The sequence below is a fragment of the Gekko japonicus genome, unplaced genomic scaffold, assembly GCF_001447785.1.
Source record: "Gekko japonicus isolate JY-2015 unplaced genomic scaffold, Gekko_japonicus_V1.1 scaffold1339, whole genome shotgun sequence".
Classification (NCBI taxonomy): Eukaryota; Metazoa; Chordata; class Lepidosauria; order Squamata; family Gekkonidae; genus Gekko; species Gekko japonicus.
The window spans coordinates 411,124-426,253 of NW_015161992.1; the positions used below are offsets into that span (position 1 = coordinate 411,124).

The window sequence follows — 15,130 nt, forward strand, 5'->3', positions numbered from 1 at the left end:
CCTACATTCTCAGGTCATACAATGATGGTTTTAATTAACTTCCTGTATTAGCAAAAATTGTTATGGAGCAAATCAGTGCAACAATTCTTTACATAGTCACTGTCACCGTGCAGGCTCCCAATGTTAAGATGCTCTGAATTTCAAAATGCTGACGGATTTCATTTTTGCAGGCTTGTCAAATCAGATTCCCAATTATCTCCTGCAGAGTGACATGGTGATCAAAACAGACCAAGTATGAGGCATAATTTCTGGATTTTAAGTATTTACATTGTAACATACACAAGGGCAGTCTTCATTAAGCTTCTTTCCCTTCCTAATTTTATCTCACCTACTACAGGTCCCATTCTGATCTTTATTGCATGTTATGCTCTGCTTCGGTCTGTCAGACTGCAGTTTCAGTTTTTAAATGCAAATCTTTGTATTTGCATTTATTTATCAATATCCTGCTTTTCTTCCTAGTTGGGACCCAAAACAGCTTAGAACATTGTTCTCCCCTCCTCCATTCTCTCCCAACAACTCTGTGAGGTAGGTCAGGCTGAGAGTTTGCAACGGTCCAAGGTCATCCAGGGAGCTTTCATGGTAGAGGTGGGGATTTGAAACCAGGTCTCCCGGAATCCTAGCTCACCACTCTATCCACAAGGCCACGCTGGCTTATCTATCTGACAAAGTGAGCACTTAATAAACAATACGTGCAGTGTAAAAATAGGCCCCATGCTCTCACCCCAGATTCTGTCATGCAGCTAAAGGAATGCTAGAGAGCTGCCACAGCCACCCTCCGCTTCAGCCATTCCATTCAGTTCTGATTGGCTAAGGGCTCTCCTTCAGAAGGGCCAATCCTGAGCAAACACTATCCCCATGGTAACCTGTGTAAACCCAACACAAATCAGCCTGGATGGTCTGGTCTGTGCGTCTTCAACAGTTTCTGAGCCAACATGTTCAACTTCAACCTGAGGACCAGCAAGAGTGGAAGGGCCTACAGTCCAGGGGTGCTGATTGCCAACTGGAACGAGGATGTCTATCTAGAAGAGGTACTGAAACTGTCGCGCCAGACTTAAGTGCTATTTGTTTTCAGTTTTAGAGTTACTTGATAGGGTGGGGGGGACTTTAATTCCAGTCCCCATGCATCAGTTTCTCAGGAGGTATTTTCCTTCATTCTCTTTTCCCTGGCTCATCATCCAAGTAGGTTTGCCAACCTCCAGGCAAGGCCTGGAGATCCCCCAGAATTTCAACTGACAAGAGAGAACAGTTTCCCTGGGGGAAATGGCTGCTTTGGAGGATGGCTTCTATGGCATTATACCCCACTGTGGTCCCTCCCTTCTTCAAACCTCACTGTCCCCAGGCTCCAAATTTCCATGAATTTCTGAACTGAGAACCCCTACTGAGCTGGCAACCCCTACTGAGCTGGCACCCCGTACTAAGTCAGATCCTGGAAAGCTACCTCTGGCCCCCTGATGTTTTAATTTGGGTGGTCTCCAAATATTTATCTCCCCCTTCTTTTCTTTCATCTTTGGCCCTAGCACAGATTCCTCCACTCTCCCACATTCAAATAATGCACTTCTATAATGCACATGACCCTCTGTTTCTACAGCAGGCCAGTTTATGGCAAAATCTTCTGCGTTGTCTTTCTCTCTCTCTCTCTCTCTCTCTCTCTCTCTCTCTCTCTCTCTCTCTCGGCATCCAGAGGACACTGAACTTTGTGCTATTGTTGAACTGCAGTAATAGTTTGTGACTGGATTTCCCCATCTGTCCAAGGAAATCCAGTTGTAAATAACTGCTACAGCTCAAGAGCCAAAAATATCTGGATGTGGCCTCTTTGTGTGTGTGTGTGGGGGGGGTCAGTTTCTTGGGCTGAAGAACAGGGCAACAGAGGGTTGGAAAAGCAGTGATAGGTTCAAGTTACTCAAGAGTCAATTAATTAGAAAAGTGACAATGACAACCGACAATGGAAGCAATTACCCTTTCTAAAAGCCTTCAAGGAGGGGCTGGACAACCATCTGCTGGGAATGACTTTGTGCACTGATCAAGGGGCTGGGTTACGTTCCCTGTAAGATCTCTTCCCATTCTCAAACAATTATAAGCTATTTAGATCAATTGGGGGGGGGGGATTTACACACACAGTTTTCCAGTCGTACTCCGTGGGATTTACATGTACTTAATGTTTAAATAAGCAGCTCATATCCAACTTTTGAATACATCCATAGAGTACAACAGGAGTAATAAAACAACAAACTGTCTATAGACATAAGGGCATAAAGAAGAAAAAGAAACCAGCAAGAAGGCATATCAACAAAATAATACAGAAGCAGCCATTAGAAAGGACAAAAACCAGCAGCTCAGCAATGATAATAAGAAATCAAAGACTAATTTTGCCAAGGGTACTGCAAACCAAAATTATCTTTACCAGATTGTCTGTATGTAAAATGCTGTCAAGCTGCAGGTGATTTATGGAGACCCTGTATGGTTTTTGAGGCAAAAAACTAACACAGATGGTTTGCCATTGGCTGCCTCTGCGTAGTATCCCTGGACTTCCACAGCAATTGGTCTTATGTACATTATGAATGAAAAAGATGCTGTGTATGTTTCAACATTGGAGCTGGGCAATTTTGGTGTTCCACTTTTGGGGAAGCAAGGCAATACAGCAACATGAAGCTGGTGGTGCTGTGAAGTGGATACACAAGCAGTGAGACGTGGATTTTTTGAATTAGAAACATCTACATTTGGATTTTTCACTTTTTGAGGAATTTGACTTGGACTATTTCTGAAGGTGTATTAATAGGGCTGTTTTTGTATTTGGACCATGTACTTTTGAGTTTCTGATTATCGTATTGTATTTATGAAAAACCACTCTATTTGAATAAGTCTAGATTATTATACTCATTGATTTTGTTCAATATATTATTTTTCATTATTCATGCATGGTTTGATCTTACTTACTCCCTTCCATGCATCTCTGCTGTTTAAACCTCCAAGTGGTGGCTGGAGATCTCCTGGGATTACAACTGATCTCCAGATGATAGAAATCAGTTCTCCTGGAGAAAATGGCTGCTTTCAAAGATGGACTCTATGACATTGTACCCCATTGAGGTCCTTCCATTCCCCAAACTCTGGCCTGCTCAGGCTCCACCCCCAAAATCTCCAGGTATTTCCCAACCCAGAAATAGCAACCCTATACATGGTGGTCTCTCTCATCCATATACTAACCAGAGCTGACCCTGCTTTGCTTTTGAGCTCTGGTGAGATCAAGCAGGTCAAGGTCTTTAAGAGATCATTGAAGGCTGAAAGGGATGGTGCAAATGGGACTTTCATGGGGAAGAGAGTTCTACAATCTTAGCGCCATCATGAAGTGCCATTGTATTTGTGACAGCAGAGTTGTACAGACTAAGCAGATGAGCCCCAAAGAATCTGGGTGTATCAGCAGACTCTTGATAGAAAGTGGTGTTTCGTTTTGGCCAGAAAGGCTCCTGCTAAACCCACTTCATGAAGCTTCCTTTGTAAAGTTTTCAGAAATTTAGCTGGTCCAGAAATGTGGCTGCCTGGCAAAGCTGCTTTTGAGCACATTATACCGGAGTTCCTATATATTGTCACAAGTTCCCAATCTATTTCCAGGCCCCAAAATGCTGGGGGTGACTTTTAGAGTCCTGAATGGCTTGGGACTAGGGTACCTCAAAGCTCACCTCTTCCAACAGGAACCTGGCCAGGGCACATTTGGATCACCTGGTGAGCTCCTGCTCCCCTGCTCCCCCCCACCAGTGACACGGATAAGAGCAGGGACACAAGTAAGAGCATTCTTAGTTCTAACACAAGCTTTACAGAATTCCTTCCCCACATGAGGCACATTCTGGAATCATCCTGTATTTTATTTATTTATTTATTCATAATATTAAATTGCCCCCCCCAGTATCTCCTCATACTCATGTCAGCTAAGAAAATAGCAAAGAACATTGGGACCACAAAAACCAAGACACAATGGAAACACACAATTGAAAAACGCAGCCAAAACAGTTTACTTTCTACCCAACGCTCTCTGGAATAAAACAGTTGTATAAGATAAAACATAAGTCTTTGGATGTGTCAAGAGATTGGTTAAAAGGCTCCTATTTCAGCTGTGTTTGGGTTTTAAGTTGTGACTTTTGATGGTATGCTGCAAAGTTTTGTTGCATTTTGCAAACTGCTTGTTTTTATTCTTGTACATTCTTTTTTTATAACAGCACAAACCTATACAGAGTTACACTCTTCTAAATGCAATGAAGTCAACAGGCTTAGAACAGCACATCTTTGCTTAAGATTGTCTTGTAGCTTAGCTAGTTTTTCTGTGTCACTTTATCAGTGTGTTAGATGAAATTTAATTATATTTGTAATGCTATTATGAAATATCTTAAATTGGTCATTTTTGTAATCTGCTCTGGGGGCCTCATAACCAAAAGCAGGATAAAATATTATCAGTAAAGAAATAATGTATGCTTTGCATATTAAGTATTGAACTGTTGATTTCAATTTCTTTTTTTTTTAAATAGGATCTCCTGAAAGATTTTCTGTTTAGAAGAGAAAGGGGAGAACTTTTAATCCAGAGATCAAAAAAATTGAAAGAAAACCTATATAAAAAGGTATCCAGTTATTTTGAACCTTTTCAGTGAATCTAAATCATGATTTCAGATATCAATTATGTTTATCGTATCTCCAAATAAAACTAAAGTTAGAGAAATAGCAAACACTGTGTAGGGCAGGAATGAAAAACACACCATTAAAATGATTCTAAGAATTCTCTGAAATGCACAAAGATTCCTCAGCAGACAAGACAATGAAGAAAATGTTTCTTAAACACAGAATGTTTGAAATCTACCCTTCTCAGGTCCAAACCACACAATACTTCTGGACACGGGCTGGGGCTGCAGGAAACATTCTTCCCAGGCACTAGAGGGCTGCTACACAGGAGAAAGAGGGGGGCCCCTGACTCTGTTTTTCTGACCCAAAAAAGCTCCAGGGGGCACTATTTATTGCACATGCAGACCCTCCAGTGGGGCAAATAACACCTCATGGGGCTGTTCCTGCTTAAGAAAATGGTTTGAGGGGGAGGCTGAAGCCCCTTCTCCACCATGCCATGATTTCTATCCAAACTGGGCCTTGCCATGCTTGGGGGGGGGGATTGCTACAGCTACTGTCTGGCTGTGAAGGATGAGAGTTGGGTCTAGAGTTGCCAGGTCCCCCCTTGCCACCGGCAGGTGATGGGGGAGTAGGGTTGCCGGATCCAGGCTGGGAAACTCCTGGATATTTGGGAATGGAGCCTGAGGTGGTCAGGGACCTCAGTGGAATACAATGCCATAGAGTCCACCCTCCAAAGCAGCCATTTTCTCTAGGGAAACTGATGGGTGTAGTCTTGATGTACAGAAAATAATCCTGTCTGAGTGTGTGTGTTTCCCCAGACCAATTTGAGAAAACACTCAGTACAATCCTGTAGAGCAGAATCAGAACTTGTACTTTATTGATCAACAAAGGAGGAAGGTGCAGATCCAATAAGGTTTTAGATCCCACAGCTCTCCCTAAGGTTACAGTGGGAAACAAAGTTTTATACCCCCTAAGACAGTTAGAAATAAATCACAATGATTGGTTCTATCAAACTTTGTCGTATATCCGTCACACCATTCTGATTGGGCCCAGGCCTGTAGGTTGGACTTTCTCAGGCAAAAATAAACCTCCTTCAGTTGAACAATGAGCCGCCTTCTTCCCAGGCTATGAAGTGATTAAAAGTATCTAATGTAACAGATATGGTACATTGTGTAGTATGGTTTCCATCTAACTCAAGCTAACTGACATCAGAAACATGCGCAGTTGTAGCTGGTCATAACAAGCAAGGTCACAAGCTTCAGTATTTTACCTTCCCAGCATGCATCCAAACAACAGTCACAAATGAACCAAAGTTAATACCTGAAAACATTCATGAGGTTAGAATCATAAATGGCACTTAACATATGCACCATGGAAGTGCTAAGTGCACCTATTAAGTTAAACCTGTTAGTGGCAGAGTACAAAGTGTTTTATAAACTGTGCGTATAACAGTCTGGAAATAAACTGTCATTCCAGGGGATTCCACCTGGAGGCTGGCTTCCCTAGCTGGGTCAGGGAAACCTTAACCCGACTGATATCCAATTGTACCATGTAGCTTAGATGTAGGGGTAACTGCTGTGTCTGATAAGAATTACGTCAGAAGCTCATGTGGCTTTCAGATTGTAAACCACCTCCTGTGCCTTTCTAAGGCAGAAAAGTGGCATATGCATTGACCATGAGAATAAGCAAGCTTGCATGATGCACACAAATTTTAGTACTTATTGTAGTAAGCATTGTGGCTTGACAATTTAAATCAGGTTTTTAAAAATGAAATGGAAAGGAAAATTGAAACCATGCTCTAATCAAATGTAACTCTCCCACACATACACATATATCCCCCCCCCCCAGGAGCAGCTTTCCATTTCAAAAGATGGATTCCTTCACTTTGGAGACACAGTTATGATGGTGAGTCCCGACAACAAGAAGTCACCTATGGAGAACCTACCTTGCGAAAGTGGAAACCTCTCCCTGGCAGTTACCCCTGAAGAAATGGCTGTCCATGCATTGGATGCACTCCCATCTCCTTGTGGACTGAGCGCCATCAGAGGCACTGCCCCCATGGGTCGGAACACATTTCAGCTTTTAAGGTGTGATATCCCGCTGGAAGCTTTTAATTGTTTCCTTGAAGGGTAACTTTCCTTCTCTCACAGACACTTTTAAGCCAGCAGTCCCCAATGCAATGTCCTTGGCATTTCCTGGTACCCCCCAAATGTTTTTAGAAGGTGGGTGTGGGCATATGGAGCAGGCCCTCTAATTGGCTGTGCAGATTTTTAAAACTTTGCTTTAGCAGTAGCTTGCACCACAGCTAAACTAATGGTAAGCGACTAAAGGAAAGCTGTGTGTATGCAAGAAAATATTTTAAAACAACAGGTTCATTTTAAAAAGCCGGCTAAGCAGAGCTTCTGCTTGAAATGCTGAAGTCCCTGTGAGACCTCATGTCGTGACACTGGGGGTGTGGCTGGCTCCGCCCCCTGTGGCAGCCATTCTGTGGCTGTGCCCACGACCCTGTCAGAATTCCAGTGGTGGTCAAAGGCTTAGAAAGATTGGGGACCCCCTGCTCTAAGGACCCAAGGGCTACATATACAAAAAACCCCACAACCCCATTTATTTTGTCCTTACAACAGTCGCGTGAGGAAGGTTAGACAGAAAATGACTGGCAAGTTGAGATTTGAACCTGGTCACACTCCAGGTCCCAACATCACACTGGCTCTACCACTATTACATTTTGGGAGCGAAAGCAAGCAGGATTGTACACACTGACGTTGTTATAGGCTTCCTGACAGCCTTTGCAAGCCACCCATGGCTTCCCTTAGAAGACGCAAAAGAGCTCTAGAGTGGATTGTGACAGAATCAGGGCTGCACAGACAGTGTTTCAAGCCTGCGTTTAAAAATGTGAGTGGCACAAGCGCACACAATGCATGTTTATGAAAGCAGGCACATGGATCGGAACTGAGTGCAGCTTCCTGTGTGAAAGCCAGGTACAAAGACCTCACGAGGAATGCTCTTAATGAGCGCTTTAGTTCTATGTACTATACTGTCCTCATTTTCATCTGTAGTACCGGGTTTGGGGGGGGGGAGAATTTTGGGATGAAAAACTTGTTTAAAAAACAGTACTGAAGCCAACAAAGAGAAAATGGCTTGAACCAAACAAAGGGTTTGCCAGCCTCCAGGTGGTGTAAATATAATGGCAACACAGTGAAAGCGAGTTTTAGTACAAACACAAAATACTGAGGCTGTAGCACTGTGTAAAGAAATACAAATGGATCTTTAGGACTTTACAGATCCATTTGTATTTCTTTACACAGTGCTACAGCCTCAGTGTTGTGTTTTTGTACTAAAGCACCCAGGTGGTGGCTGGAAATCTCCTGGAATTACAACTGATCTCCAGGCTACAGATCTCCCGGAGGAAATGGCTGTTTTGGAGGGTAGAACTCCATGACATCACATGCCCGCTGAGCTCCCTCCTCTCCGCAAACCCCGCCCCTCCCAGGCTCCAGCCACAAAATCTCCAGGAAATTCCCACCTAAACCTGCCAATCCTTGTTTTCTCCTATCCCTCTGGACCAATGTTCCCTCTAAGCTGTGGCATCTTGTGAGCAAAAATTCTACTTTGTGAGCTACTGGCATTAAATTTGTGAGTGAGCGATTTGGCTGCTGCATAAATCAGTTAGCTCTGGAGCCCTTCTTCCTGAGCTAAGACAAAAATGTGTGAGCTGGAGGCTAAAAAACTGTGAGCTAGCTCACATCAGCTTAGAGGGAACACTGCTCTGGACCCAGGCTTTGTGCTGTTTTGCCTCTCCTTCTCATTTCTCCCATTGTCAACACATATACTGTAACGTGCTTGGAGCAGGGACTTTTTTTAAACAGAAAAGTTGTTGCTTATGTTACTCTGCAAAATACCATTCCTGTTAATGCTGCTCAATAGGTAGGAAACAACACATCTTCTGCTAACAGTGCCCCCTTATTCTGTGTTTAAAGTATTGAGGGAACGTCCATGGGAGAACCCATTCGATTTGGGCAGAATTTCGGCCTGGGTACAACAGGAGGATTTCGTGATCGAATGGTAAGTAAGGATACACAGAATACACAACAGATAAACCCAACTAACCTAACATACTAGTTGTTAAAATATCCATTAGCTTTTTTGCCTGCCCTTCTTCCCACCTGCTATCCTTATCACAGCTCTGTGAGATAAAGCTTGGCCGAGAGCAGAGTGGGGACCCAAATCCAGTTCTCCTGGATCCAAATACAACATTTTAACCACTCTACCACACCAGCTCCTGTCCGTTGGAGCCCGGCATCCTAACCCACTTCAGAGCCTGCTTTTCCATAAAACTATTTCCAGAAAATAGTCATGAAACCAGTTCCTTAGTCATAAATAAATCCAGTGACATTAAAAGCTATAACACTAAAAGGCAATGTGGTACTGGACTAGGATCTGAGAGACCAAGGTTTGAATCCCTACTCTGCCATGGAAGCTTGGCAGGTGATGTGGGGCCAGTCACACCGTCTCACCCTAACCTACTTTACAGGGTGGTTGTTGTGAGGATAAAATGGAGGAGTGGAGGCCGCAGTCAGACGTGCCATTTGGTGCTGAGGGGAAGCAAACCTTGGAAGCAACATCTATTCTTAGTTTGATGTCCACTTCAAGATATGTTACCTATAGGGAGTGCTTAGATATAAATGGAAATTTAAAAACCCAGAATCAGCTTGAGATCAGAGGAATGTTATTGTCCTGGTGGGAGAGAAATCAGCTTACATCCAGGTATCAGAAAGATAAACAGATAGGTATATATGTGGAGTATGCTGAAATGGATAAGATACTGATGGGTCCGGGGGATAAACTTATTCGGAAATTTTATAACCTTTTGTTAGACCAAAAAATGCAAGACGAAGAAGTGGGTTAGAAACTTTGGTCATAACATTGAATGGGCCAAATGGGAAAAAATATGGCAAAATATGAAAAGGATGAAGGCAACGACGACGAAAGAAAATCTTTTTAAAATGTTTCACCGATGGCACTTAACTCCAGAGGTGTTAGCTAGATGTTATCCTAACCTGTCAGATAGATGCTGGAAGTGCAAAACAGAAAAAGGGACCTACTATCACGCTTGGTGGTCATGTAGAATAACACAAAGATATTGGAAAGAAATTTATGAAATTATTATTCAGATGACTATGTTGAGAATCCCATATGAACCAGAGATATTCTTGTTAAATATTATGCCTGATAATTTAAAAAAGACGGACGCGCACTTAATTACACATCTGCTTACGGCAGCCAGGATTTTATTTGCAAAGTCCTGGAAACAGGAAGACATACCGTCTAGAGAGGAATTTGTAGTTAAAGTGACAGAAGTAGCCGACTTGGACAACCTCACAATGAAGCTCCGGGGGAAGGATGATGATGTATTTGATAATATTTGGATTAAGTTTTACAGCTGGCTACAGAAAAATGTATAATTCACTAAATATATCTATAATTGGATGTTAAGGCACTATTGTTTATAGCAAAGATGTGTATTATACCTTGGAATTCAAATTTGTGTTTACGTATGTTATGTTTTGTTTTTGTCCGAAGTACTAATAAAGATGTAATAAAAAAAATGATGGGTATCAGTTAACCCTCTAATGAAAAAAAGATGAATGTGACAATCCAGACAAGCTTCGGACCCAAATCTCTAACCGTTCTGGCATCGCCCACTTTCTCTCTCTCTCTCGGGCTGCCAGTCTCCAGGTGGTTGCTGGAGATCTCCTGGAATTACAACTGGTTTCCAGGCGACAGAGATCAGTTCCCCTGGAGAAAATGGCTGCTTTGGAAGGTGGGACTCTATGGCATCATACCCTACTGGTGTCCCTACCCTACCCCTGAAATCTCCAGATATTTCCCAACCCAGAGCTGGCAACCCTGTCTATCTTTTAACTTCATTCATCCAGTTCCCAAACAAATCACTCTCTGCTGTCCCTCATTTTCAGCTGTTTCTAGTGAGTGACCACAAAATGTTTCAGAACATGGCGAAGAAGTCCCTCCTTCAAGCTGTGTTCCTGACTGACGAACTTTCCTACCTGGCTTCTTGGCAAGCTACTTACCTGGATCCACAGCTGCGCCTCGAATATGAAGGGCTCCCGGTGCCTGTAAGAAGCTTTACAGAACTTCTTCATGCTTATTGCTAATGCACTTGGTCTGGTCTCTCTCTCCCTTTCCCCAAACCTGTTTCCTATACCTGTTCCATGCAGGAGACAGGCCTGGGTGGCTTCCTTCTCCCCTTTGTGATTTATTCCAATAAACATGCCTTTTAATTTGAAGACACACTACAATTATCATGAAACATCAGTTTGTTGTTAAATACAAAACAATTAAAGTAGGCCTGTAAATAGGGCTTTGCAATCTCTCTCCTCCTCTTCTGCAGATCAACGAAATTGCAGATGTAGCGGCTGGGAGCCAGGGGCAGGCTGATGGAAAGGGCCCAGATCTCGTCACCTGCCAGCAGCGGGCTCCAAAGGGAGCTGGAAATTCCCATAGAGGCCGGAAGGGGCACAAAACACAGGGAAAGCCAGCAGTACTTTAACATCAAATTTAGCATGTTTTGCCACCTATCAAATCTACCCTGTCCACACATGGCTAGTTGCTTGGTCTAAAATGGCACTAAAAGCCATTTTAGACCAAGCCCCCGCATAATAAAAAGCCCCTGCATAATAAAATCTACTAAATGCCAGCCATAGTGCAGTTTAAGTTTTAGGATGAAAGCGACATCCATGTGCTATTATTTTTAATAAAAGCTTCCAATGTGAAAAAGAGAGATTCCAATATTTCTTGGTGCCTAAAGCTGTACAAGCAGGAGCTGTGGTGGCAAGTGGTTAAGACGCTGAACTGCAGGCTGTGGAATGTCAGTAGTTCAGCAGTTCGAGACCCGGGTGCCGCATGACGGAGTGAGCTCCCGTCTCTAGTTCCAGCTCCTGCCAACCTAGCAGTTCGAAAGCAAGAAACTGCAAGTAGATAAATAGGTACCACTTTGGTGGGAAGGTAACAGCGTTCCATGTGTCTTGGTGTTTAGTCATGCCGGCCACATGACCACGGAAACGTCTTCGGACAGCGCTGGCTCTTCGGCTTTGAAACGGAGATGAGCACCGCAACCCTAGAGTCAGATTCGACTGGCTTTCGAGCAAGGGAACCTTTACCTTTACCTTTAAAGCTGTACAAACTAGCTCCAGAGAAGCAATTGTAGGAATTCTAGAGCCTGGGATGACAACCGAAAAGGAGCTGTCTCCAATTGCCAGCCACCTGATTTCAAAAGGTAAGGAGCACCCAGAGCAGGGCCTCCAATAAAGATCTTCATTGCCAGTCTCCAGAGACACCACAGAAAAGCCAGTTTGCTGCAGCTACTTGCATCAACTTCTGTAGCTGAGGGCACACAGAACAGGGTCTCAACTGAAGACCTAACAGCACATGCAGGTTTGTACAGAACACAAATCTTTTACATCTGTGTTCTCTGCAAGCTATGGAACTCTGTATTCTGAGAACAGCTGCCTCCATTTCTTTATCTGTTGAATCATTTGCCTCTCCACCTTCCAACCATTCTTTTATTTCTGTAACTGAAACTTTTATGCCCTTTTTGAAAATACTTAACTCTCCTCTTCCTGCTATTCCTTTCTCAGTTCTTTTGATTTGATTCCCAGGAGAATCTATCTTACCGCTACCCCCCTGGCCCCTCAAGTTTTAAAATTTTTTATTTATTTTTTTGCTTTTCCCCAGGCAAACACTAAGATTCTCATCACCCACTGCCATACCAATCAAGCCTTAGCAGTTCCGAGGAACGTCTGGATAAGGTAAATTACCTCTGCAGCAAAAATATGTCTACACCACTGTTCCCTCTAGGCTGAGTTAGTGTGAGGTAGCTCACCGTTTTTTTGCTTCCAGCTCACACATTTTTGCCTTAGCTCAGGAAGGATGGCTCCAGAGAAACTAATTTATGTAATAGCCAAATGGTTCGCTCACAACTTTAATGCCAGTAGCTCACAAAGTAGAATTTTTGGTCACAAGACTCCACAGCTTAGAGGGAGTATTGGTCTATGCTATAAGCTTACACCAACAGTGTATTAATTTTTTTAAATGAAAGAATCCTGAGAATTGTAGTTTTTTGTGAGAGTGTTGAGAATTCTGACAATCCTTAGCTTGTGCTCTGCCAGTCATGGAACTACATCTTCCAGCACTCACCAAAGAAAAGGAATGAATTATTAAACCCATTTATGTCTATACTATGGATACATAAGCACCTAAAGATGCCTTAAGATTCTTGCAGTATGATCCTAAGCAGGTCTACTCAGAAATCTTACTGTAGTCTACTCAGTGGGGCTTACTCCCAGGAAAGTTTTCTTCAGATTGCACTGCTGGTCTCTCAGAGTCAGTACTATCTCCTCCAGGGTCTCAGGTGGAGTTGTGGTGGCTAAGGGGTGAGAGAGGAGGGAGCTCTGAGGCAACCACCCACTGGACTGAAGAATGTCCAGTGCTTCACTCTGGCCTCTCCTATGGATTCTTTAAACCCAACCGTCTACAGTCATATAAAAAGAGAGACACAAGCCTTGATTAAAGGATGGGAGACACGAAAGGTACATGTTCCCTAAAAGTCTCTTATTTGGGAAGGTAAACATAGGTCCCGGTCACACACGCAAGATAATGCGTGGGGGAAGCAAGGCTATTTAACCCGGAGGAAATTGACCCACAGTTGCGCAATCACACAGTTCTTTGAAGCTGCGGGCATAGCCCGCCACTGCATGATCAGACGCAATCGTGGGTGAGTTGGTTGAGGGTTTTTTTCTGTTTGTTTTCGATTCGCTTAAATGGAGGATCAATGAATCACATCTCCACACTGAGAACTTCCTACGGCAGTATGCGATGATGCACATACTGAGAAGGGGAAAAAACCAACGGCACAGAGTCGGGATGGCCTGGAGCAATCACACAGGGGAAAGTCCATCTGTGGCCTGTAGCAACCCGTTTGATACTGGACTTTCCCTGGTATTTTTAAACTCCACTTCTTTGGCAGAGCAAGATGGGTTGCTGATGAGTGTGGGATGCTTGCCAGATGTTCCTGTGTGATTGAGCCCTTAAAATCCACCCGGCATTCATGCCTATCACACGACTAATTCTGCTTGTGATTGGGAACATAAATAACTTTTTTTGTAGATATTTGACTAGACAGACAAGGAACTGCCTCCAATTGGAGGTGAACAACAAAGCTTTATTTAACAGAAAATAAAGTATTTATTAGGGTAAATGTTTTGTGTGGATGGCTGCAATATATTAAGTAAAACTGGCTTTCAACTTCACCCCAAAAGTTACAAACTTTCCCCCAAGGAGACGAACAACTTTGTAGCTGAGTCTCAAGTAAAGTAAATAAACCCTGAAGGGAGATTTGATTCCCCTTTCTCCAGACAGTTTACATCAGCAGGTTCAAGGCTGCTCTTTTTCCCACACAGCACTCCTCTCCACGGAACCCGTAGGCACAAGCTGGGAATGTGGAGACCTTAACAGGATGCTTATTTGTCTCAGTGTAACAAGCTTTCTTCCGTAAGCTGACCCCAAACCCTAACTAAAGGATCTTCGTTGTGGTCTCTGTGCTTCACACCAATGGGATCTAGTACGCACGCACTGGATCGATCGGTGCTCTTTTAACGGATTTTTGCGCCCAGTCCCCCGGGCACGCGCAGGAACCCCACCACGCATGCCCGGAGGGGGGGGGCGCGGACATCCCGCCAGTTCCTTTCTTACCGCCGCGTTGGAAATACCTTTTTCCTTCTTGGTCTGATCGGATCGCTGTTAGCTTCGCTTTTAGCTTCATCTCACAGCTCTTAGGACTTATTTTCTAACTTGTTTTTTGCTTTCAGTTCGTTTTTAGTTGTTTGCTCTTTAAAAAACCACTTTATTTTCTTCTGAGGGGAATTTACCTCAGGACTTTGGGCCACCCCCCCCCCCAACCGTTTTTCTCCACTTCTCTTCTTATGGAGAAGAAGTGGGGATTTTTCAATAGATGCAGACGTTGTGGTAGCAAACTTGCTCCTCCCGATCGTCATACCCTCTGCATTTTATGCCTTGGAGAGTCTCACAAGCCAGAGTCCTGTTGTCAGTGTGCTCGCTTCTCCAACCAGATGAGGAAGAACCGCAATGCGCACCTTAAAGTGGCGCTGCTTGAATCGGCCCTTGCTCCTGCCTCAGCGATGGAGGAGAGACCGTCTACATCGACAGCTCTGGCATCGAGACCTGCCTCTGATGTCGACCGTCCGATACCGAAGCCCTCGACATCGAAGACACGATTGTCCGCCTCTACGCCAATCAAGAAGAAGGCTAAGGCAAGTACAGAGCATAAGTCCGCGAAGAAGGGCACCTCCAAGTCCCTTAAGGCAGCGAAGAAGGGGAAGGAAGCTGTGCCTGCACTGGGTGATACCCCTATAGTGCCTCCCGCTCCACCGGCAGTATCGATATCGGAGGCTCAAGTTCCTCCACCGATACCGACCATCCATATATTGGACTC

At 43.8% G+C, this 15,130-nt stretch overlaps 1 protein-coding gene across 1 annotated transcript in view; it reads left to right on the plus strand.

The window, feature by feature from the left end:
• The first annotated feature begins 932 nt into the window (after window positions 1-932).
• Window positions 933-15,130, plus strand: part of CFAP161 (cilia and flagella associated protein 161) — a 40,744-nt gene continuing 26,546 nt past the window's right edge. Inside the window, exons 1-6 of the mRNA XM_015405391.1 lie at window positions 933-1,028; window positions 4,515-4,604; window positions 6,451-6,689; window positions 8,580-8,664; window positions 10,578-10,736; window positions 12,355-12,428. Coding sequence (XP_015260877.1) covers window positions 933-1,028; window positions 4,515-4,604; window positions 6,451-6,689; window positions 8,580-8,664; window positions 10,578-10,736; window positions 12,355-12,428 — 743 coding nt within the window. The remainder of the gene's footprint in view (window positions 1,029-4,514; window positions 4,605-6,450; window positions 6,690-8,579; window positions 8,665-10,577; window positions 10,737-12,354; window positions 12,429-15,130) is intronic.